The 26,395-nt window shown below is 40.1% G+C and overlaps 1 protein-coding gene across 4 annotated transcripts in view; it reads right to left on the bottom strand.

Moving 5' to 3' along the window:
• The window catches only part of tdrd12 (tudor domain containing 12), a 102,501-nt gene that overhangs the window by 64,998 nt on the left and 11,108 nt on the right, over positions 1-26,395 (bottom strand). For all 4 annotated transcript variants that reach the window (XM_054751709.2, XM_054751708.2, XM_054751710.2 and 1 more), the window contains exons 4-13: positions 17,762-17,898; positions 17,531-17,650; positions 17,394-17,449; positions 17,167-17,252; positions 16,875-17,064; positions 14,410-14,471; positions 5,989-6,086; positions 4,768-4,833; positions 4,610-4,661; positions 104-213 (exon numbers count right to left, since the gene is read on the bottom strand). In XM_054751709.2, coding sequence (XP_054607684.2) covers positions 104-213; positions 4,610-4,661; positions 4,768-4,833; positions 5,989-6,086; positions 14,410-14,471; positions 16,875-17,064; positions 17,167-17,252; positions 17,394-17,449; positions 17,531-17,650; positions 17,762-17,898 — 977 coding nt within the window. The remainder of the gene's footprint in view (positions 1-103; positions 214-4,609; positions 4,662-4,767; positions 4,834-5,988; positions 6,087-14,409; positions 14,472-16,874; positions 17,065-17,166; positions 17,253-17,393; positions 17,450-17,530; positions 17,651-17,761; positions 17,899-26,395) is intronic.

The following is a 26,395-nucleotide window of genomic DNA, read 5'->3' as shown; positions in this document are numbered from 1 at the left end:
GGTGTTAAATCTATGTTTCGAACAAGAGGATTATGCTTTATGAAATATAAATAAATGATTTTTAGACAGAATGCTAAAAATTCTAAAAATGAAGAGCCCATACAGAGTTTTAGGCAACTTGCTGGTATCCTGCTGCCTTGATTCGGGGCTGGTGTTTAACCATTCAGTGACTTCTTGTGGTTGGTTGTCAATCATCTCATCATTTGGACTCACCTGTAAAAATACCAAACCAAAGTCAGTAACGTTTCTTCTTCCAAATTTCAAAAACCAGGTATCAAACAATAACAAACTGAATGGTTTTCCATTTACTTTCCTAAATGGATACAAAATATCCTAGATGGGACTTGACTGTGGTTTGTGCTTATGCACCAAACTGCAGTTCAGAAAATTCCACCCTTTTTTGGAGACCTTGGAGGAAGTGCTGACAAGTTCTCCTTCCGGGGACTCCCTCATTCAGCGCTGGATGTCATAGGGCAGTGTTGGCTGACGTGGCTGTGCAATATCGTGAGGACATCTGAGGCAGTTCCACTGGACTGGCAGACTGGGGTGGTAGTCCCCTTATTTAAAAAGGGGGACAGCAGGGTGTGCTCCAACTACAGGGGGATCACAAAAGTTCTGGAGACAAGGGTCCGTCAGATTGTTGAACCTCGTATTTAGGAGGAGCAATATGTTGTTTTTCTTGGTCGTGGATCACTGGACCAGCTCTATACCCTTAGGGGGATGCTGGAGGGTGCATGGGAGTTTGCCTAACCAATCTATATGTGTTTTGTGGATTTGGAGAATGTGTTTGACCGTGTCCCTCAGAGGGCCCTGTGGGGGGTACTTCGGGAGTATGGGGTACCAGGCCCTCTGATATGGGCTGTTAGGTCCCTATCAGAGCTTGGTATGCATTGCCAGCCAGTTGAGCTTGTTCTCGGTGAGAGTTGGACTCCACCAAGCCTGCCCGTTTCCACAGATTCCATTCGTAACTTTTCTTGACAGGATTTCTAGGTACAGCCAAGATGTTGAAGGGATCCATTTTGGTGGCCAGAGGATCAGGTCTCTGATTTTTCCAAATGAACTGGTTCTGTTGACATCATCAGAATGTGATTTCCGGCTCTCCCTGAAGCGGTTCCCAGCTTAATGTAAAGAAGCTGGGATGAGAATTAGCTCCTCTAAATCCGAGACCATGGTCTTGAGGTGGAAAAGGGTAGAATGCCTTCTCCAAATCAGCAATAAGGTCCTGCCGAAAGTGGAGGAGTTTAAGTATCTTGGAGTCTTGTTAACAAGTGAGGGAAAGTTGGAGCGCAAGATCAATAGGCGGATTGGTGCTTTGATGAGGGTATTGTATCGGTCTGTTGTGGCGAAAAGAGAGCTGAAACGAATGGTGAGGCTCTCTATTTACCAGTTGATCCATGTTCCTACCCTCAGCTATGGTCACGAGCTTTGGGTAGTGACTGAAATAACAAGATACAAGTGGCCAAAATGAGGTTTTTATGCAGGGTGGCTGGGCTTTTCCTTAGAGGTAGGGTGAGAAGATGTTTAACCCAGGAAGAGCTCGGAGTAGACCCGCTGCTCCTCCACATCGAGAGGAGCCAGTTGAGGTGGCTCAGGCATATGATTAGGATGCCTCCAGAAAACCTCGCTGGTGAGGTTTTCCAGGCACGTCCAACTGGAGGGGATCTAAAAGAAGACCCAGGACACGATGGAGGGTCTATTTTTTCTAAGACTTAATTAGTTAATGACTTGATTTGTGATAATCAGATGTCTTTGCTCTCTCAGAATCCTGGCTGCAGCAAGAGGACTGTGTTAAGTTTAAAACGAGTCAACTCCTAATTATTTAAATCATCATATTGCTCGAAGTACAGGGCGAGGAGGAGGAGTAGCAACCATTTTTCATTCGGACTTATTAATCCATCCCTTACCAACAGCTACAGTTCGTGTGAACATCTTATTCTTAGTTTTCCTAATCCAGATAGCAAAACTATAAAACCACTCATTTGTAGTTTTATATCGTCCACCAGGCCCTTACTCTGAGTTTTTGGATCAGATCTGATTTTTTTAATCTAATTTGGTGCTTAATACTGAAAAGGTCATTATAGTGGGGGATTTTAACATTCATGTGGACATTGAAAATGATAGCCTCAATGTAGCCTTTAGTAATATCTTAGACTCAAATTGGTTTTACTCAAAGAATACATAGATCCACCCACTCCTGCCATCATACATTGGACCTTGTGCTAACTTATGGCATAGAGTGTGAGGAAATAACGACCTTTCCACATAATCCAGTCCTCACCAGGGTAACTTGTGGAGTACCACAGGGTTCAGTGCTTGGACCGATTCTTTTAACTATACATATGCTCCCAACACTCTCTTAAACACTAATGATCTGTTTGAGGAATTTCAGTCTGGTTTAAGAGAGTATCACAGCACTGAAAATGCATTAGTGAGAGTTACATGACCTCAGATAAAAATCTTGTGTCTGTTTTAGTCTTGTAAGATCTCAGTGCTGTCTATGACACAGTAGATCACAATGTTCTTGTAGAAAGACTTGAACATGTTGTAGGGATCAAAGGAACAGTGCTAGGCTGGTTGAAATCCTACCTGTCTGATAGATTTCATTTTGTAAATATACATGATTAATCTTCTTCATACACCAGGGTAACTTGTGGAGTACCACAGGGTTCAGTGCTTGGACCGATTCTTTTCACTATATATATGCTCCCAATTGGTAAAATCATTAGACGGCATGGGATAAACTTCAACCGTTATGCTGACGATACTCAATTATATTTGTCCATTAACCCTGATGAACCTAATCGGTTGGGTAGATTACAGGCTTGTCTTGAGGACATAAAAAATTGGATGACTCTTAACTTTTTGCTTTTAAATCAAGACAAGACGGAAGTTCTCATCTTTGGACCAGAAATCCAGAAAAGGAAATTGCTTAGTCAATCACCTGACCTGAATGGCATTACATTAATCTCCGAGAACAAAGTAAGGAACCTTGGTGTTATCTTCGACCAGGACATGACATTCAAATCCCAAGTTAAACAGGTTTGTAGGATTTCTTTTTTCCACCTTCGGAATATTGCTAAGATTAGAAGCATCCTTTCCAAGAGTGATGCTGGTTCATGCATTTATTACATCAAGACTGGATTACTGTAATTCATTACTCTCAGGAAGTCCACAGAATGTAGTTAAAAGTCTTCAGCTTGTCCAAAATGCTGCAGCTAGAGTTCTGATGAGAATTAAAAGGAGAGATCAAATCTCTCCTGTCTTAGCTTCCCTACATTGGCTACCTGTTAATAGTTTTTTAAGATCCTCCTCCTCACATATAAAGCTCTTAACAATCTAGCTCCATCATACATCAGTGATCTGATTGTTCCATACATTCCTAAATGAGCACTTCGCTCTCAGACTGCAGGTTTACTGGTGGTTTCCAGAATATCTAAAATTAGGATGGGAGGCAGATATTTTAGTTATCAGGCACCTCTACTGTGGAACCAGCTCCCAGCTTTAGTCCGCGAGGCAGACACCATGTCTACTTTTAAGACTAGGCTTAAAACATTTTTATTTGATAGGGCCTATGGTTAAAATCTGATGTTAGCCTAGATCTGGACAAGTGGGGGAGTAGAGGGAGGTGGAGTGTACAGTCGGTAAAGACGGCTCTCCCTGGCCCTGCCTCCAACATGCCTTCATCTAAAAAGGCTAAGTTATCCAGAGTTATCTCTGTAGTTATACTGCTGTAGGCTTAGACTGCTGGAGGATACACTGACCACTTTTCACACTCTACTGCTTTCTTCTACAATTTGCTCTTTAACTGTAATATATTCTGCAATTTCAGCTGTTACCTTTATTTTTTCTCTAAGTGTTTTTCTCCCCAGAAGAAGCTACAATGATGTTCTGCTGAGGCGTGGTGGCCTCATGGAGGGGGCCATCGTCTAGCACACTGCTGCTAATCACTTAAACACTCTCCCTCTCCTGATAACTTTTTGCTTTTCTTGACGTTGGATGTGCTACTGCTAGTTTACCCATTTAATTATAGATTCACTAGGATAAATACGATAAAGTTCATCTCTCGCCATTTCTCCCCACCAATGGGGGACATGTACATGGCCAATATAGCTGCTTTTTGAAGGGCACTACTCAAAAAAACTACGACTAGTGCAGCTCAGCCCTACCACCTGTTTAAGAGCATGATTGGTTATCTTCCCTCCATGTTTTCTTAATTTTTCATCACTGCTCTGTTGATGTTCCTGGCAAAGCTAAGTTGGGCCTGCATCACAACTGTGGCTGCTGATTAGCTTTGGGGCAGAGTCACTAGATGTTCCAAAGTTTTGTGCCTGCTGCTTCAGTGCCTGCAGCCATTTCCTGGTTCAGAGTATGACAAAAAGCCATAAAACTGAGCAGAATGTCCAACAACACTACTATGTTTGTGCGGAATTGTGTGTCTGTGGACCATCAAGGTTACCTTGTACCATTTACTGATCACCTCATGCTATTTTTGTCACGATTAAAGACTGCCCTCTCCCTTTGCTGGCTCAGAGTCTAAGAAAAAGCCAGAGGGGTCAGACTAAAATGTGAGAAAACCTTTACCCAGCACCTTAATTTTAAATGTACTCACACTGGATGAATCTTGAGGGGAGCTGGTGTCATGGTTCAAAAACTTCAAAAACCTATGCAAAAGGGAAATAAATAGATTTTATCACCTATTTAGATGAGAATCTTCTCTTTTTGTGTCAGCCAATCACATGTGAGTTTGTGTCAGTGGCCCAAAATCACCTGAACAAATCAAGGTTTTGGGCTAGAACTGCAGCCAAAGATGAATCATTTTCCTCTGATGAGTCACTGAAACAGATAATTTAAAATTAATGTTAAACACACAAAGCAACCACAAGGAGGGGGTGAAATTAAACTGTTATAAACTATATTGAGGGGCAGTAGGATGTGAAACAGCTTTTGTAACTGGCCAACATCAATGCACTTCAGAGCTCTTTCTATTTATAGTGGTACCCTTAAGGATGGGCGATGTGGCCCCACAAAAATATCACAATATTCCACACTATTCTGGCAATAACTGATACGGAACCGCTGATGTATGCTTTTATCATCAGTAGAATAGACTAGTGTAATGTCTTGCCTCTGATTGGCTAGAAGGGCTCTACTACGACTGATAATTTGATTTAGCAGCAAACTGGCTTCTTCCCTTGATAAGTGAAGACTGTTCTCCTGCCACTGCCACCAAAAGAAAGCTGTTTTGGGGAGTTTTGTAAAGAAGCTGAACTTAGTGCAAAAATAATCAAAGGCGAGAATGACGGGGCTTTCTTTGGATATACTACGATTCCAAATGGCGCGTGCCCTCATGATGTAACAAATAGTTCCAACATCAAAGTTGAACCAACGTCTTTTCTGGCCGTGAATTCAATGTCTTTCGGCGCATCTTATTTGGTTCTCCGCGTGTAAATGAGGTGTCTTGCTAGTTGAGCTAACCCTTTGACACATTTGTAACTGAAAATATTTATCACCGAAAACATTTGGATGCTTGATGACAGCTAAAACAACGTTAGTCTGATAAAAGTTTTGATATTTTACATTACAAATGAATTTTAGAATTTCAAAGACAACTAGTTCCAAAATGAAAGTCGAATAAACGTATTTTCTGGCTGTCTTTTCTGGAAGCAGAGCTGTGCAGGCTATTGCGGTGTTGCTCTGTACTGTTCGTATATGGTACTGTACATCCTGGCTTTGTGATGACAGAACTCAAGATATCGTTTTTGAGTGCGCATTCTCGTGGGGTGCACGTGGGCTGGTTGAAGAAGCCAAGAGTAAAAAAAACGATCCAATGTTAAATATAGACTTTTCGGCCAGTAATAAAATCATTAGGAAGTCATTATATACCTTTTTTCAAGTGGAAAAGTTAAAAGTTTCAGGTGATGACTCCTTTAAACGTATCCACAATGTTGACACATCAAAAAAATCCCTGTCCTGAACCAGAAATCTCACCTGTCTGTCTCAGCAGTTCCAGAGTCTCTCCTGGGCCGCTTCTGTGATGAAATTTGGTTGTCATCTTCATCACAGGATATTACCACGGGCAGTTTTCTCTAAAGGAGCAGAGAGGTCAAAGGTTAAAATTTGACTTTACATATAATCTCAATTATAACTTTCTACAGCTTCACCACAGCAGTGGGAAGTGGGGGGAGCCTAAAGGCTAATTTATGTATGTGTGTGTATATATATATATATATATATATATATATATATATATATATATATATATATATGGATATATATATATATATATATACACACACACACACATAAATATATATATGTATCATAAACACTAAGAAAATAAGACAAAAACATAAAAATAACAACAATCTGCAAATGTGATGCTATCCAATAAGGCTGCCACCCGATGATGTCATAATATGCAAATTATGTGAGTGAATTTGTTCCCATCACAAAATTTGGCTCATACTGAAGATTTTTCTAATTTACAATATTCCTCTATCTCTAACCAGATTTAAGCTACAAGCTCTTTAAATAGTGATATAAAAAATTCTCATTTTACCGAAAAAAACTCAGGCGCCTAAAGGGTTAATACAGAAATAAATACATGTCTTTAATTATTTGAGTTATCAGACCTCACCTTGAATGTACTGTATATTGTGGAAAATTCCATCTACATAAAGGCAGTAATGTTTTGCCACAGACTGCAGTGTTGTGAGTTTTCATGAGTGTTTTGTAGAAAGAAAAAAAAAAGGATGTATCAATTGTACCATTTAAAGTGAAATAAGAGGAAGGTAAATAGGAATGGAATGTTTATGATTTGCTAAAATTCAAATTAAGTAAGCATGGCAGAACTGTGTGTGATGGTGTTTCAATTAAGACTATTAAAAGTGATGCACCTGCCGACGCCCTGCATTAGTAGTCACAGGAACAAACATTTGTTCTTGTGAACCACTATTCTGCTTGTGTGGCAAGCCTGTGTGGAGTCAGCAAAGTATTTAGTGAAACAGCAGGAGGGCAGCCGGTAAGAACAATTTGAGAGACTTATTGCTGGAGTTGTTTTCCAGGTTGGCTGTAGTTTAGCCACCGGCCTACGAGCATGGTGCTTTTAGGCCTCATGTTAGTAGTTTTGAGACTTTGTCATTTCTATTTTTGTAAGATGTTTAATCGAGTTTCCTAATATATGAATATCAGCAAAATAAGACAACATCCACCTTTTCTAAGCTTGCTTTTTTGTGGCTTAAGTAATTAGAAACCTTTGGCTTAAACCATTTTTGAGCTAGATGAAGTATTGAACATTTATTCGATACATGAAGTGTTGGACATATTTTTTTCGGCACATGTTCCAACCAGCTGGGAATCTGACAACGCCATAAAGTTAACCATCCAAGGAAACTGTTTGGAACAACGATGTCTATGGAGAATCTGGTCCAAGATATGGAGGAGATAAAAAAGTCCTTGAATTTCATGTCACATGAGATAACTAAAGTGGCAAAACAGCAAAGCGGCCTACAGGAGGTATTGAAAGAAGTCAAGCAACTTAAGGCTTTAATACAAGAAAAGGACAAAAAAATTGAGCTGCTTGAACGGAGGGTTGACGAGTTGGAGCAACATTCAAGGTTGGATGATCTCTTGATATCAGGACTGGAAATACACCGTACCTATGCACAGGCCGCAGCCTGTGACGGGGGAAAAGACATTGAAATCACTGCTACTCATTCTCCAGGTTCTCCTTCACTTGAGGATCAGGTGATCAAATTTTTCAACAGCAAAGATATTGCAATATCCAGTAAAGACATTGTGGCTTGTCACTCATTGGCTCAAAAACATAGTAAAACATCAACCATTGTGATCAGGCTTGCCAGTAGAAAATGTAAAATGGAGGTGCTGAGGAATGCAAAAAAATTAAAGGGTACAAGTGTATATGTAAATGAGCATCTTACGAAAAGAAACTCAGAAATCGCAAGGCAAGCAAGGATCCTGAGAAAAGAAAAGAAGATCCATGACACTTGGACAAGAAACTGCAAAGTACTGATAAAGCTAAATGGTCCCCCGGAGCAGGCAAAAGTGATGGTCATCAGAGATATTAAAGAACTTGATCAATACAAATGACATACGTCTGCTGTGGAACACCAAGGATGAATAAGAGGAAGACAACCAACTTCACGCATGGATGATACAACAAGAAGATATACGAAGAATCTGGATTATTCAACTCTCAATACAGTAAGAACAGAGACTGGTAATTCAAGTTATGAAAATTTACAATTGCAAAGGTTTGACTACACAGAATATAAACCACAGGATATGCAGGATGACATTGACCCAGATAACAATTTTTACACTAGAGTACAAAATCATTGTGAATACTATACTGAAGACCAGTTTGAACATAATGTCACTATAAAAGGTAAATTATCTGTTATACATTTCAATTGTAGAAGTCTAAATTCAAATTTTGTGAAGATTATGCAATGTTTGAAGCAATCAAATCATCCATTTACTGTAATAGCAATCTCTGAGACATGGCTCCAGGAAGGGAGGATATCTATGTTTCAAATTGAAGGATATAATATGTTTTCCACAAGTAGAGATTGCAAAAAAGGTGGGGGTGTGGCTTTGTATATTGATAAAAACTTTCAAAGTAGATTGGTGGGTGATATGACATTAGTTATGGATAACATTATGGAGTGTGTATCTGTGGAAATACAAATAGAAAAGTCTAAGAATGTGTTAGTCAGTTGTATGTATAGGAAACCAGGATCTTGTGTTGAAATGTTTAAAGAAAAAATAGTTGATATGTATGATGATATAATCAACAGAAAAATGTGTTTTGTCTGTGGGGATTTTAACATTGACCTGTTGAATCCTCAAATGCAAAATGCAAATACAGAGTTTATTAATTCCATGTTTAGTTTGGGACTGTATCCACTAATAACTCGGCCAACTCGAATTACAAAAACTAGTGCGACACTGATCGACAATATTTTTACAAATATTCTTGAATATGATGTGTTAAGTGGTCTTGTAATTACCGATATGTCTGATCATTTACCGGTTTTCACAGTCGTACAAAGGACAACTGTAACTACTCAAAGTGAATCTGTGGTTGTTACAAGGCTAAAAAATCAAGAAGCAGTAAATTCATTTAAAACTGACTTAATGGAACAAAATTGGGAGGAGGTTTATGTGGAAGATGTAAATATGGCTTATGGAAAATTTTTAAATATTATAACTTCTCTTCATGAAAAAACTGCCCTTTGCTTTATAAGGTGGATAAGAATAAATATGCTAAAAAGCCGTGGATAACTAAGGGGATTCAGAAGGCTTGCAGGAAAAAAAATAAGCTGTATAAAGACTTTTTAAAGAAAAGAACGGAGGAAGCAGAACAGAATTACAAGATATACAAGAATAAATTAATAAGTATTATGAGATCTAGTAAAAGAAATTATTATAGCAAATTATTGGAAGGAAATAAATCTAACATTAAAAATACGTGGCGCATATTAAATGATGTAATAAAAAAGGGTAGTGGAACCAATAGTCTTCCAAATATTTTTCTAACAAAAGACAATCAAGAAATTTATCAGTCTAAAGAAATAGCAAATGAATTCAATAAGTATTTTACCGAAATTGGGCCAGATTTGGCAAAGGATATATCAAATACTAAATTAGATGCTGATGCTGTGAGTAAAATAACAAATTTAGACAAAACCATATTTATTCAAGGCACAAATGAAAATGAAGTTATAACAGTTGTTAAAACATTTAAAAGTAAAAAGTCAGCAGATTTACATGGATTTGATATGTCGGTTGTAAAAGAAATCATTGAGATTATAGCCAAACCACTTACACATATTTGTAACCAGTCTCTCCAATCAGGAAGATTTCCTGAAAGGATGAAGGTTGCAAAAGTCATTCCTATCTATAAGGCTGGAGACAAACATGACTTTTCTAATTATAGACCAATTTCTATTTTATCTCAGTTCTCCAAAATACTAGAAACAATATTTCATAAAAGATTGTATGACTTCATTGAGCATCATGATATTCTTTCTGAACAGCAATATGGTTTTAGACGTGATCGGACAACTTCTCTGGCAATTGTTGATCTAGTGGAGAAAATATCTGATGCAATTGACAACAAACAATATGCTGTTGGGGTCTTCTTAGACCTGACCAAAGCTTTTGATACTGTTAATCATGACTTATTAATAAAAAAATTGTGTAGATATGGCATCAGGGGTGTGGCCTATGACTGGATTAAGAGTTATTTAGAGAACAGACTCCAATATGTCCACATTAACAACACTGATTCACAGCTACTGACAGTGACCACCGGTATCCCACAGGGGTCAGTGTTGGGTCCCTTGTTGTTTATTCTTTATATTAATGACATATGTTTAGTTTCTAAAACATTGCATTTCATATTATTTGCAGATGATACTAATGTTCTAAGTTTTGGGAAAGATTTAATAACATTAATGGACAAGGTTGAGAAAGAATTAAATGCATTAAAGTGTTGGTTTAACTTAAATAAATTAACTTTAAATTTAAATAAAACAAAATTTATCATATTTACTAATAGAGCAATTACAGTGGATACAAATCTCAAAATAAATAATACAGAAATTGAAAGAGCGAATGAAATAAAATTTCTTGGCGTAACCATAGAAAAAAAGTTAAGTTGGAAACCGCATATTGACTCAATTAAAGCAAAGTTATTGAAATCATTAGCAGTTCTCTATAAAGTTAAAGAATTTTTAGATGAAAAAGCTTTATATCTTTTGTATTGTTCCTTATTTCTGCCTTATTTCATGTATTGTGTTGAAGTGTGGGGAAATACCTACGAAACCCACTTAAAGCCTTTGTTTATAATTCAAAAGAGAGCAATCCGACTTGTAAATAAAGCAGCTTGTAGAGAGCATACACATTTACTTTTTATTCATTTAAAAGTATTAAAGCTAAGAGAATTAGTTACATTAAGAACTGCACAGTTTATGTATAAAGTGATGTATAATTTGATGCCAAAACAAATTCAGGATCTGTTCCAGATCAGAGAGAGTGTTTATGATCTCAGAGGGTATAAAATGTTTAGAAAGCCTAAAGTAAGAACTAAAATGAAACAACTTTGTATTTCTTGTGTTGGGGTTGATGTGTGGAATAAATTAGACCAGGAGCAAAAAGATTGTTCAACAATGGTAAAGTTTAAGGGTATGTTTAAATCAAATGTGATTAAATATTATGAATCAAGTCAATGAAAATATGCATAAAACATTAAAGGTCTTTTTTTTTTTTTTTTTTTATGAAGCTAGAATGGGGATTTGAATATATTCCCATACATTTCAAACATGATGTAAAAATTATGGAATCGGTACGCTATTCTAAAATTTTGTTTAAGTTCAAAGGGTTTGGGGGGCTGGGCTTATAAGCTTATGCTTCTGCCCGCGCCCATTCTTAGCACTGTGTAAGTTGTGTGTTTGCTTGTAAACCTGCAAATGTTTCTTTGTTATATTATATTGCACTATTGATTTTAATTTCTCATTAATTTCTCATTAAACTTCTCTCTCTCTCTAGAGTTAAGCTAAAAGCAAGCATTGATAAATTGAAGGAAAACAAATAACATGAACATTTGCACTGCATAAATTAGAATATTATTATGTTTATTCAATTCTGTTTGGTTAGTAAGACATTTAAATATTTAAGATAGTATTTTTGTGATTTTAGTCATTTAAATGATTGTCAACTGAATAAAATTCGTTTTGATTGTTTCAAGGTTTTTATCTTTCCGAGACCATCCACTGCCCTAAACCTTTCTACAAAACAACAAAATAAATTGAAGACTAAAAGGAGAAGACTGTGTGGTTCTTGAGTAAAGCTCAGTTGTTTAAATCTGTAAAGACTCATCCTTCCCTTTCAAGTGGGGATTCTACACAAATTAAGGCAAAACTTGACAATGAGCAAACAGAATTAATAGAAATAATCCAGTTCTGCTCTTCAGCATCTGCAGAGATGCTCATAAACATTTAGATGGGCTTAAACTGTGATGCTGGTGGGTTAAAAAGCAGGAATGTGACAGTTTATTAGGAAGCACTGAGCAGAGAAAATAATCTGGACATGCAGAATTTAAAACATTAGCCTTAATTGTGTTCACATAAAACCTGTTAAAAACCACAATTTCATTCATCTGCCCAAAATCATGACTTTTTCAGGAAGCACTCAGATAAGAAATGTGTTAATATTACAGATATATTTAAAAGTAGCAACGCTGTTGCTCGTAGTAGCGTCAATGAGCGGCTGAGTTTAGCTGAGGGAAGATGGCTCCCAACCCACATCAGAAGTCCATGCAAATAGAACTGTTACTGCTTTCTAATGTGGGTGGGGAGTCCGCTTCACTCAGCTGCTGAATCTGGTCTGAACAGAGGATACACCAGGGATTGAAGCAAAAAATTGTGTGCGACAGGGTGCAGGTGATTATGTGGCTGAGGGCTTGATTGAGGAGGCAGAGGAGGGTGTCAGCCTGGGAGTCATGACAGTTGTGAGTTGACTGATGTTCCTTCGTATTTTTATGTTATTTGGAAAGTTTTTATTTATATATAAATATATAAAGCTCTTTTTAAATTTTATATTTTACCTTTTTTATGATTATGTGGCACACTAACTTCCATACATAATGCATCGGCATCTGTCTCTTTTTACGGCTTTTTGTTTTACTTTGTCAATACGTTTGTCACATTAGCGGCGTTTTTACCATCATTTCTACATCCATCACATCCCAGAGAAGGTTAAACCAACATCAAACCCAACGTTTGGAGCTTGTAAACCAGCTGTCTGCAGCAGCGTCAATCGTCCCGGCTGGATGGGTGAATCTCTTCATCAGAGTCAATATTCTGCTTCATAATCTGAGTCAGTCGTTACCAGACAAAGTGATCAGACAACAAAGACCAGACCTGCCGGCAATGATACGTTTTATCTAATATTTACGCTCTTCATGCTACACGCATCTCCTCCTCTCCCCGAATGGGAGCCTCTCAGCAGGAGGCGTTTTTCAAACTAAAAACTCCCAAACTTTGCTCAGCCTGAAGGTTATACATCTCCACTATCTTCTGGTGTAAAGTAGTAACTTCATGAGGAATCATATTTGTAGATAAGACTTGTTAAAGTCAGCAATGAGGCTTTGGCGCTTTTAATGAGTAAGTCCCAACACTGACAATGTACTGTAACTAGAACCAACATGCATAAACAGACTGATCGGTCTGAAGTGTAATGAAGTGTAATGATATGAAGTGTGTTTGATCCCTGAAAAAGCAAAGAATCCTAGAATCTTCTGATTAAACATCCAAAGACCAAGCAGGTTGATATTCTATAATTATACAGAGAGTATCACAGCTTATTGGTCATATGTAAATGTAATATATTAAGCTTAAAAGCAACAACATTTACCCTCCACATATAATGGCGATCCAGCCAGGAGGGTCATAGTGTCATATAATCATCCCTTGTTAAAGAGCAAGTCACCCCCAAATCTACTTTGTTTTTGCTGATAAACTAAATAAACGAGTGTCTAATCGTGCTGCAGACACGTGTAGTCAATAATTTGGCACTTCAGTGCATCTTAGTTAAAATTTAAATATTCTGCCTAAAACTGGCAGTGTTGTGCCGTTGTCCGGTAAAAACTCTGCACTGTATTTGAATTTAAATCTGCCACCGCTATTGGCTAAGAGGTATGCTATGATGTAAACTGGTGCATTATGATGTCACAATGCTGTCGTGAGCCTGTATGTGTATTTGTTAGTGGCTCCGCCCTCTCGGTCTGCCAGGCAACAGCATTTGTTGCATTTTTCAAACATGAAGTGGGAGTGGAGTTTGACTCTGGTAGGGGGTGACTTGCTCTTTAAATAGACACTTTCTGCCGCCACCTGAAGATAACCCAGACTAGAAGGGTCGCACTCACCTGCTTAAAAATAACATCCTCCACCCACTGAGCTGGCAGGGAAGTATAAATCAAGCTTAATGCTTCACAGCCAGTGGAAACACACCCAGCCACTATGACAGCAGCTATTTGCTGTGTATTATGCTTCGCAAATGTTAGGGCCCAGTAATGCTGTAATGCAGAGGTATTTCAGTCTGGGCCTGGAGGGTCGTATCCAGCACGTTTTAGTTGTTTCTCTGCTCCACACTTAAGTGGTTGAATCACCTGTGCAGCAGCTAATCAGGCTTTTTAGAAGCCTGTCAATGACCTGCTGACATAAGTCAGGTGTGTTGAAACAGTTAAAGCTAAAATATGCTGGATACCAGCCCTCCAGGGCCAGAATTGAATACTCCTGCTATAAAAACTTATAATTTAACTTTACTGAGCATTGACTAATTGAGTGAGAGGAGATGCTAAAACACTTATGCAGATCTACAAACCTGAAGTAGAGAGCAAGCCGCAGTTTCACCAGTTTCATCCGAGTCAGAACTCTGGGACATCACTGCGGGGGGAAAAACAGCTCAGAAGGACACTTGGCACTTCAAATCATAGTTACAGCAATGACAAAAAATAAATAAAAATCTCTTAATACATTTTTATGTATGCCAGGGATCTCCTCAGGTTTTCAAAGTGTTGAGGTGATATCAGTAAGTGTTGCAGGAATGGAGCTCTGCTAGGGGAGTAGGGGGCATGCTCCTTAACTTTATTTATTTATATAGAAAAATTAGACATCAAAAATTGCTTTAGTGCATTTTAGACAGAAGTTTTGGATTTGGAAAATTCTATGAAGACAATTACGTACCATCTGTATTTTTAACATTTGGACTTAGTACTGTGTGACGACAAAACTGTCAGCAAACCAGGTAAAAAAACAGAAACTTTGCTACTCCGTGAAAGAGGTAAGAACAGAAAAACTATGGAATTAAAAGAGAAACGTAGAAAGAACAGAAGGAATATTTAAACACCTCAGTAATGTGCGACGTGTTTTCACAAACACTGCAGTCAAATGTCAGACAGAACTAAATGTAAATTAAAACCACACATAAATTTAAAAGAAAAGCATTTCATACTGAACATAAATCTATGTTCTTACCCACTCCTGTTTATTAATTTCCTATCTTGTCCCAGTAACATGACTTTAAATAACTTTATTCCCATCTCACACAGAACTCACGTGACCCACTAGAATCCGAAAAAAAAATAGGTCAAGTTGACCTTTTGACTTCCATAAAAAACAGAAGATCTAAATAACCATAACCCATGACTGAATTTGGTGGTGAACAGTGAAAATCATAAATTTGACTAATTTTCTCTAAATCGAAACCCTAATATCACAGAAAGGGTGACTTGTTGCAGATGTTACAGGATCAAAAACTGGCTTGAATGAAAGTCAGTTAAACGTTTTTGTGCGCCAAGGCCACAAGAGAATGGCAACTTAAATCTGTCGCTACAAAATACTATTGATGCTAAATTTTTCATATTTTAGATATTTCATAACATAACCAATACCGATTCGAAATAAATAGCCCACAGGAAGAAAAAGTTGTTTATTTGGAAAATAACAAAAAAAAAAATTTTTTTTTCATAAATTACTGCAATGCCTTTGAGTACTCAAACTGGCATTTGATGGGTTAAAATCTTCAAAATACTGTAAGTTTTTATGTTTGAGCCGGGCTGAAGTTGCTTAACAGATCTATGAAAAAAAAAGCAAAACTTTTGTGCATTTATCTTTTTATAACCATTTCTACGGCAGACGTTTTGACCTCTAAGGTCACAAGAGTATAGTCAGTTAACTCACTCACTGCCAGCCGTTTCCTGATCACTAACGGCCTTCGCTGCCAGCGTTTCTCACCGTTTTTACTGTTTTTTAAGTCACAGAACGTTGCGCGCTAGCATGATGTCGATGCCAAAACAAAGAGGAGACTCACCTCTTACATCAGCAAGAAGCCGCGTGTTTCGAGCGTTATCCGTTCTTTCATAATCCGTTGTCGAATTGTGATCGGCAGACGCTTTTCCGGTTCGCGCCTCACTTTTTTTTACAGGAACGGCCCAAAACGATCTCCAAACACATGGATGTGTTGCTTCCTGATCATGTGATCTGTGACGTATGCGGATGAAGATCGGCTTCAGGGCTGAGATGTTTGTTCTCTCAGCGCGGGGCCTCGCTCCGATGCTCAAACAGTAAAAAAATGCAAATGACAACTTTAGTCGTCATTGGCAGTGAATGAGTTAAAGTGAAGCCTGAGGGCTAAATACATTTTGGCGCTTCAGTGACAAGCAACACAGCAGCTTTATCGGTCATGTGTTTACTTCCTAAACGATACATGCACTGACACGGGGTCTCGCTCTATAAGCTAGATACAACTGTGTGAGAGATATAGATACTGCTGGGGTCAGACTAGGTGAAAATATGTAAATGGTTAAACCTTATTTGTTTATTTGTTTAAAGGTACCCCACACTTTTTTTCATGTTTAGTTCATGTGGACAGTTTTTGTCAAGAGAAGTCTTATTTACAAGATGTCACTGAACGCACCTTTGGTGTATCAGAGAACTGCTTTTGACGTAGTGTTTTTGAACGTCTCTGGGGGAGAGTCTCACCGCAGCTCCAGGCACGGAGTTTGCACGGAGCAGTTTGTGTACGTTTTATTGATAAAACTACAAAATAAAAGCCTCCTAAAGAGCAAATAACTCCAGTGGTCGTCCCTCCCGCCGAGCTGCAACATGTGCAGATGCATCAGTGGTGCTGGACCCATCACTTGTGTAAAGTTAGTAAGCACCAGAGTGAAAATAACTTGAACAGGACATGCAGTTTACACAAACTGAGGTCATGTGTGTATAGGAATCGAGAATATTCCAGATAATCACATTCAACTGTCCGGTTACGGTGACAGCCAGCCATCCTACCTGTATGCTCACAGAAATGCTGCTCAGTTTGTGCTGCCTGCTTCTTTGGGGATCTGCAACCATCCTGGGCCAGGATGTTGGTGGACAGCATGAATGGAACCCTGCCAACTGGACAAAGCTCACTTCTACCTGTAGAGTCTCTGGTGTAATACGCAAACATCTTTCCCACCAAGTCATCATTCACACAAATCTGGAATAAAAACATCATTGGCGTTTTCTTTCTAGCTTAAAGCTCTTGAAAGCTTTTAATTTATCAATTAAAGATTAAAAATAAGTATTCTTTAAGCTTTACCTTGACGTTGTCGATTGTCAGATACAGCTCAATCGGGGTAGAATCAGACTCCATTTCAAGCAGTGCAGCTTCTGTTTGGGTGGAGGCTGATGAATTAAAGGAGACAATGATCAGGAGTACAAAAAGTTTATAAAGCAGTCCAAGTTATTTAATCATCGGTCTTCTTTGACAGTTAGATCACAAAAGAAAATTTCATCAGTATTTTATCATTTGACCATATTTCTAACCTAGAAGCAGGTTGTGAAGATAGAGAGTAGCCGAGCTGTTCCACGAAGCAGAAGGTCTGCAGAAGAAAACAAATCACAGCACAAATGGACGAAAGACTTTTAAAAGCCTAAAACAGTTAACTGCAACTGCATCTCACTTGAGCTTTGCCTTTTCCTTATACAAGGATATCTTCATGGTTGTTGGTTTGATTCTGGCCAGACGAAACTTCCTCACCCAAGCAGGCAACTGCAGAAAACTTGACAGTGCTACGTAGACCCTGGTCAGAAGACAGGTGAGCTCATAGAATGATTCAAGTTCACATACACAGGTTCACCTGCCGCAGTTTTCCCTCAGGTTATTGCTGAAGAAGGTAGGTACCGGCACTTACTGCTCTGAGGACACCATGATTCGTTCGCCATGATCCACAAGGAGGCAGCAAGCTTGACAGGACAAAGAATCCATGATAGTGGACTCCACCAATGCACGGCACCACAAATTCTTTACGGTCCAGAAAACCACATACACCTAGGAACACCATCGTTGGGAGTAAGACTGGGATCAAAAGGATCAGACATCTAGAGTCGAAAGTCAGATGCAGGTGCTGGCCATTAAATTAGATTATCATAACAAAGTTGATTTATTTCAGTAATTCCACTCAAAAAGTGAAACTTGCATATCTGATTCATTCTTTACACAGGCTGATATATTAGAAATTATGGGTGGGCGATATGGAAAAAAAAATTATTAAATTCATGATTTTGTTTTTGCAAAGTCACGATCAAGACTTTATCACAATTTTTTCTATTTCTACAATTCCAATGATTTGGAGGTTATTTACCAGTAAAATAAATAAATTTAAAGCATACCACTTCACAGAAAATAGGAGAAAAGATTTCAGAAACCTAAAATTTATCTTTAAATTCCAATATCCAACTAATCACAGTTGAAAGCTAGAGGTACATGTCTCAAATGTCCCACAGACACTAATTATGAATCTATAATTAAATGAATGTATAAATAATTAAATTCTATCTACAGGTGGCTAAAATCCTATCATGCACAATGTTACCATGTCATGACTCCCATCCTTCTCCCTCCTCTGCCTCCTCATTCAACCTTCACCTGGTCCCTTCACCAAGCTCCTGACAGGCCCTGTTTCCCTGGCAACCACAATCAACTCCATTCTTCTCACCTGTTCCTGTCATCAGCTTCATCCACTTCACCTGCTCCTGACTCCTCAGCTCATCTCACACACCTGCTTCCCCTGCTATAAAAGAACCATCCTGCTATCCAGTCTCTGCCAGATTATTGAAAACATTTGCCAGTAAATTCTACAGCCATCCACCCAGTCTGATCTCTGCCTCCGGACCTCGTTTTTTCTCCTGACCCCTTGAACTCTGCCTGCCATCAAGACCCTTGCCTGTCTTCTACCACGTCTCCAGCCTGCTCCCTGTACCTGCTTGTGCTGATCTGGTTTTGAGTCACGCCTGCCCTCCGACTCTGTCTCCTGCATCGCCCTCCTCTGGTAACTCCACAAAAAATTTATATATATTTTTTATATACTTTTACTGTGTTTGGCGTCATTACAGGTCTTCTGAGTTCTGTTCGTGACATACCAGTAATTATTTCTTGTCCAGAAGAAAAAAAAACCATCATGTTAAGCTAAATTCATGATGCATCCTTATCTCATGCAACCTCTAGTCAGGATTAAACTCCTGCTATTTGGGCCTCACAGCTTTCCGTAGCAGCTTGCTCACGGAAACACAAACGAACATCCCTAAACAATAAAAGCACATCCATCCATTTTCAGCCGTTTATCCTAAGTCAGGTCATCAGTCCCTAGACTGCTTTCTTGCTGGAAGGAGTGCCAGTGGGATTGAGGAGGTCTTCGAAGTATTCCATCCACCTATCCGCAACGTCCCGAGTAGAGGTCAGCAGCACACTGTCACCACTGTAAACAGTGTTGGTAGCGCATTGCTTTACCCTCCTGAGACACCAGATGGTTGACCAGAATCTCTTTTAAACCATATGGAACTCTTGCTCCATGGCCTCACCAAATTCCTCCCACACCCAAGTTTTCGCCTCCGCGAACACCCGAGATGCAGTCTGCTTGGACAGCCATTATCCATCAACTGCTTCTGGAGTCCCACAGGCCAAAAAGATCTGATAGGACTCATTCTTCAACTTTACAGCATCCCTAACCGCCGGTGCCACCACGACAGTCAGACAACCCTGCACCTGCCGCCTTAACAATAGAAGCACGGAACATGGTCCACTCGGACTCTATGTTCGAAGTTCTGTCGGTAGTGGGAATTGAAGCTCCTTCTGACAGGAGACTCCGCCAGATGGTCCCAGCAGACCCTCACAATGAGTTGGGGCCTGCCAGGTCTGACCGGCTTCCTCTCTCACCATCAAAGCCAACCAATAAAAGCCACAAAGCCAAATGCAAAGTTTGGAGTAGAACATTGACGGTCATTAAACATTTGGTAGCCTGAGGATCAGGTCTCTGCTTTTTGCAGATGATGTGGTCCTGTTGGCTTCGCTGGAGCGGTTTGCAGCCGAGTGTCAAGCAGCTGGGATGAGAATCAGCTCCTCTAAATCCGAAATCATGGTCATGAGTCAAAAAAGGGTTGAATGCCTTTCTGCCCTAAGTGGAGGACTTTAAGTATCTCAGGGTCCTTTTCACGAGTGAGAGAATACTGGAGCATGAGATCAATAGTGGTGCATCTGCACTGATGCAGGCATTGTACCAGTCTTTCATGGTGAAGAGAGAGCCGAGTGAGAAGGCAAAGCTCTCGATTTACCAGTCGATCTACGTTCCTAGCCTCATCTATGGTCATAAGCTTTGGGTAGTGACAGAACGAAATCGCAGATACAAGCAGCTGAAATGAGTTTTCTCGGCAGAGTGGCTGGGCTTTCCTTTAAAGATAGGTTAAGAAGCTCGGTCATCCGGGAGGGGCTTGGGAGTAGGTTCGCTGCTCCTCCACATCGAGAGGAGCCAGTTGAGGTGGCTCTCGCATCTGTTCAGGATGCCTCCTAGACGTCTCCCTGGTGAGGTTTTCCGGGTACGTCCAACCGGGAGGAGGCCTAAAGGTAGACCCAGGACACGTTGGAGGGACTGTGCCTATCACCTGGCCAGATAAAGCTGTGAAGGTTGTAAAGGTGTGTGTGGTTCTCCACAACTACCTGGCATACTGCGATAATGCAAACACACCAGAGAGCCGAAACATTCCACCCACTTTTGCTGACAGCGACTCGGCAAGAGTGGTGCACCCTGGAGACTGGCGGAGAATGGTGGACGGTTTTTGTTTCCCTTAGGCAAAGAGCAAATATTTCCAAATCCACAGAACTTATTGTCCATTATGAGGACTAAACCACCTCAAATAAAAGATGGTTTAACTGATTGAGATTACATCTTATTACATAAATGATTGGTAACATGACACATAACATGACTGGTGAGTGAACACTGGCGCGTCTGGCTGCGGCTGCTCACCGGTTTGTTAGTTGTTTTTACATAACTTCTATACATTTTTACACTATTTTGTGCTATTTTGGATGCCTACCTGAACTGTTATTCGAACCTTTTCGAAACCTTCCCGTCTGACTGAAATAACTGCCTGTCTGAGGGGCTTAAACACGCTCGCTCGCTCAGCCTCAACAGTCAAACAAAGATGTGGATCCACGGCTTATGGGTGTGGTCCGTGCTCACCTGGGTCGTCTTGTCCATCGTCCACTACCCAGTGACTGCTCTTCTTCAATATTCTGCTAACAAACGTTTATGGCTGCGCTTTCCCCTGCCGGTTTCTCCACCAGCGGCCCTGCATCTCCATCCAGACATCGCCTTCCAGCCACGCCGCAGATACATTCGTCGAGGATCCTGACGAAGTTTCTGTGTCCAAGATTCTGGCGCAGTCAGCTCCTTCTGGTCCAAAACCCGCCGTCCTTCCCATACAAAGACCCGAACTGCCAACCACCGCATGCTAGCCCACCTAGCCATGTCGGCTGATCATACGATCAAACACGCCAACTCCACCATCAACTTCGGCCTACTGAACATTCGCTCTCTTACGGGAAAAGGGCATCTCGTCCATGATCTCCTTTCTGACCATAAACTTGACTTTCTCTGCTTGAATGAAACTTGGCAACACCCTAATAATGACTTTATTTCACTCAATAACTCCACTCCACCTGAGTTTGTTTACATCTGTAAACCTCGGGAGTCAGGGAGGGGTGGAGGTCTCGCGATAATTCACCGGAAGCAGTGGAAAGTCTCTCTAATCTCTGCTCCATCCTTCCACTCATTTGAATACAGCGCATTACAACTCCCTGGATCCACTCCTACCATTGTATGTACCGTCTACCGCCCACCTAAGCTGAATAAGGACTTCTTAAATGACTTTACTGCTCTCCTCACTCACCTTTCCATACCCTCTCCCAGTCTGATAATCACTGGTTATTTTAACATTCACATGGATGAAAATAATCTTACGAGAGTCTTTACTTCCTGTTTAGATAGTTTGACTCCAAAGGCCATATTCTGGATCTGGTCTGCTGTTCGGGTATTACCCCAGCCCAATGCATAGCCAGTTATTTTCCTCTTTCAGATCATAAACTATAAAGGCCTCTGAAACCCTTATGGCCCGCAATATTGCTTTTAGAAAAAACATAAATCTTGATGCATTCTCCTACGCAATATCTGATCTCACATTACCTCATCACCCGAGGATCTAGTTTTTAACTATAATTTTAATCTAAATAACATTCAATACTTTTGCCCCAATTAAGCAAAGATCTGTCTCATTTAACCGCTCAGCACCTTGGTTTAACTACGACCTTCACCGTCTTAAATCTGAAGGACGAAGATTAGAACGTTTAAGAAAACCGGCCTCACTTTCCATAAAGATCTATATAAGAATCACTTATTTCATTATAAAGACTCCATTCACACAGCTAAATCGTTTTACTATTCTAATTTAATCAGCTCAAGTGAAGGTAACTCCAAGACCCTTTTTTCTCTGTTATCCAAAATTACAAAGCCTCCTGAATTATTGCTTAACAATATGGTTTCCTCCGACTCCCTCATGTCCTTCTTCACATCCAAAATCTCAAATATTCACCAACAACTCAATGCTACTAGAAATCCTGTTTCAGAAGTTGAACCCATCCTTACAACTCCAAGTCATTTATTCTCAAGTTTCAGTCTCCCCTCTGCAACTGAGATATCAAATTTAATCAAGGAATCCAAATCATCCACCTGTCTGCTTGACCCTCTCCCCACAGTGCTACTTAAAGCCTGTCTTCCATTATTGGTTCCACCATCATTTACTCTTCCCTCAATACCCGAGTTGTTCCTGCAGCATTAAAAACTGCCTGTATCACTCCGATTCTCAAAAAGCCCGGCGCGGATCCCACCAACTTTGATAATCTTCGTCCAATATCTAAATTACCATTTATTTCCAAAATCCTTGAAAAAGTTGTTGCTTCTCAGCTTCCCTCTTATCTCAATTCTCAAAATCTATATGAACAATTCCAATCTGGTTTCAGACCACAACACAGTACGGAGACTGCACTAGTAAAAATCACAAATGATCTACTAATGGCAGCAGACTCAGGCCATCGATCCATTCTGGTTTTACTAGATCTAAGTGCTGCAATTGACACCATTTCTCACAGTATACTTCTCAAAAGATTAGCATCTATCGGCATTAGTCACACATCCCTAGCCTGGTTCACCTCATACATATCAGATCGTACTCAGTTAATTCAAATTCAATCTCACTCTTCTAGTCCTTCCCCGGTTACCGCAGGAGTTCCCCAAAGCTCAGTTCTAGGCCCTCTTATTTATCATCTATTTGCTCCCCCTTGGTTACATATTCCGCAAATACAACGTTTATTTTCACTGTTATGCTGATGACACCCAGCTGTACATTTCCTCCAATACAAATGCATCCCTTCCACCAATCTCCCTCTCTAACGGTCTATCTGAAATTAGATCTTGGCTGTCTCAGAACCTACTTAAACTAAACAGCAATAAAACGGAACTCCTACTCATTGGCACTGCTTCAGTTTTAAAAAATTCTCCCAATTTCTCTATCAATATTGTCGACTACACAGTTCACCCATCTTTACAGGTAAAAAGTCTTGGTGTCATACTAGATGGTACACTTTCATTCCAATCTCACAGTAACCGTGTTACTTGAGTCGCATATTACCATCTTCACAGCCTCATGCTGCTGCAATCCTCGTTCATAGTCTCATCACCTCTCGCGTCGACTACTGTAATTCTTTCTATTTGGTCCCCCAACTAAATCCCTTCATAAACTCCAGCTTCTCCAGAACTCTGCAACACGCATCATTACTGGGACCCCCTCATGAAATCACATCACTCCTATTCTTAAAAACCTACACTGGTTGTCAATAGAAACCAGGAACATATACAAGATCCTACTACTTACATTTAAATCGATACATAGCATGGCTCCACTTTATCTATGTAACTTACAAACTATTGCAACTAGGGCTGCAACAAACGATTATTTGGATAATCGATTAATCGGATGGGGTCTCGACACGATTAATCGATTAATCGGATTACATGGGGAAATTTTTAAAAACTGCTAGGGAAACGTTATTTCTCTCCTTCCTTCACTTTATTTAACACAACATTATTAGAAAACAGTTCAATAGCAGAAAAACAACATGCCATCACCTAAATTGTCTTATAAGGTGTATAGACAGAGACCCTAAGCTACATCTATCTGTGACCTAAAATGCTTGGTCCAAGTTAAACAGCTTAAGGGCAATTCTCATCTGTTTTGTTTGATCTCATCTGTTAACATTTATTTTAAATGTAATTAAACATAGGCTGTGAATTAATCAAAATTGATCACTATTTCCAAAACTGACTGAAAAAATACCAAATAAAACAAAAGTAAATGAATGCCATCCTCCTTGCGATGATGCCCTGGGCAACTGCCATAAAGTCACATCAAGAAATGCTGCTGATCATTCCAATGATCCCAAATAGACTCACATTAGGCCACATGAAAGCAACTGAACCCAAAAATATATTAACCAGTATATAACTGCACTCTCACACAACACGCCTGCAGCAACAGTTAGGACTCCTCCCTCCCTTTTAAAAGCGTTTTTGCTTCTGAGGACATTGTGGTTGTAAAACCACATGCTAGTAGTCTGGCCCCGGTGTGATCAACCAGTTTCTGCGGGAATGTGACGGCGGAACCAGGGCCAGATTAACACTTTGTTGTACCCTGGGCAACAATATTCAAGGGCTCCATCATCACGACCCAAGGATCACCATAATGTGGTCACATACAGAATATTTTACTGTAATATGCAGTAAATATACTCAATACTTGAATGCCTGACAACACGTAACCCGCCCAGAGTAACCTTTGACCCACCTCGTGTGGACTGACCAATGAGGAGAGGGTCTTAACTTGAGGCCCTCTCTTCATTGGTCAGTCTGCATGAGACTGACTCTCAACTGACATTCAGTCGTAGGCAGCGAAGCGTCTCTGTGCAGCGCAAAAGCCCGGGTGGACAGTTTGTTTAATGTAGGGTGACCATATTTCCATTTCCAAACAAGAGGACAGGGGATCTGTGCCTATGACGTCACACTATGGCAACGCCACACAAACCATGTTGGGACCCATTTTTTGTAAGAACTAAATTAATATCAGATTCTGCCAATAAAAGGGCTCTAAAACAATTCATATGTAAATATTTAGCATATTTACTGCAAAATCTCATTTTTCTGCTTTAGTGCTGCAACAAGGTTTTATTAATAATAAATTATTATACCTTTTGTTTTACTACAGCATCGGTAAGCTTCCTGTGCACAGATGATTAAGGATGCTTGTTTCAGCTGTGAGATTAGACGATGGGATCAATGAAAAAAAAAGTTGTCACACACTCCATGGAAACTTTCAGAGAATCCACAAATAGTGGCTTTCAAATGGTTTTGTTACTTTTTGCAAGTTTTTAAAAGAAGCAGATGAGACAGCATGTCTGATAATTTAGTTTTTCATCTGATAATATTAGAACATGTCAGTAATGTCTGAGGGGCTTTTATAAACACCATATAACTAACACTACTGGAGAGGGCATGAATTACACAGAGGCTTCTGGGGAGCCCAGTTATGGGGGGGGGGGGGGGGGGCATTTTGCCTTGGCCCCCAAAATGTCTTGAAACGGCCCTGGGTGTGTGACTGAGTTTTGAAGGTGATCTGAATTGTATCAGATGTATAAATATGACATGTGTATAACTTATTGTTTTTTACTGGTAAAAACGTGTCGTGGAGATAAATCTACCTACATTTGACTTTTCAACACTTTGTTTTGTTTTCTTGTTTTTATTGAACTATTTTCCTGTCCTGTCTGTCTCTCATCTTCCTGCATCTCCTCATAATTCTCCAGAAAATCTGTTGCCTGGATTCTTACCTTTTCACCTCATCAGTTACTTTTGAGCAGATCAAAGGGATCTCCTGACCGAAAAGCGCAGAGCGCGTTTTCGATGCTGCGTGAGGTGACATCACCGCAGCACAGGTGATGAGCTCCGCAGTAGCGAGCTTCAGGCACAAATAAGACAGAAAATAGAGAACATGTGCGGACATGAACGATCGTGTGCTAATTATAGTTTTTTGGTTGCGCCACTTTGAGAATGGACCGTGCGCTGGAAGCAGCTGCCTGGATCGCTGCACGACAATGCGGAACCGGTTCGCAGCAGCGCAAGTCTGCCGGCTCTCCCTCGCGCTGATCTGCCTGTACCGGCTCTCCCTCACGCTGATCTGCGGCTCTCCCTCGCGCTGATCTGCCGGCTCTCCCTCGCGCTGATCTGCCGGTACCGGCTCTCCCTCACGCTGATCTGCGGCTCTCCCTCGCGCTGATCTGTCGGCTCTCCCTCGCGCTGATCTGACTTGCTCTGGTCTGCGCGCAACGGCGGGCGGGAAGGGGGGGGGGGGGCGCTTTTGGAAGAGTTGTGCGACACAACGAATCA

This window comes from Nothobranchius furzeri, chromosome 7 (genome assembly GCF_043380555.1).
Source record: "Nothobranchius furzeri strain GRZ-AD chromosome 7, NfurGRZ-RIMD1, whole genome shotgun sequence".
NCBI classification, from domain to species: domain Eukaryota; kingdom Metazoa; phylum Chordata; class Actinopteri; order Cyprinodontiformes; family Nothobranchiidae; genus Nothobranchius; species Nothobranchius furzeri.
This window is presented reverse-complemented; position numbering and strand designations above follow the sequence as displayed.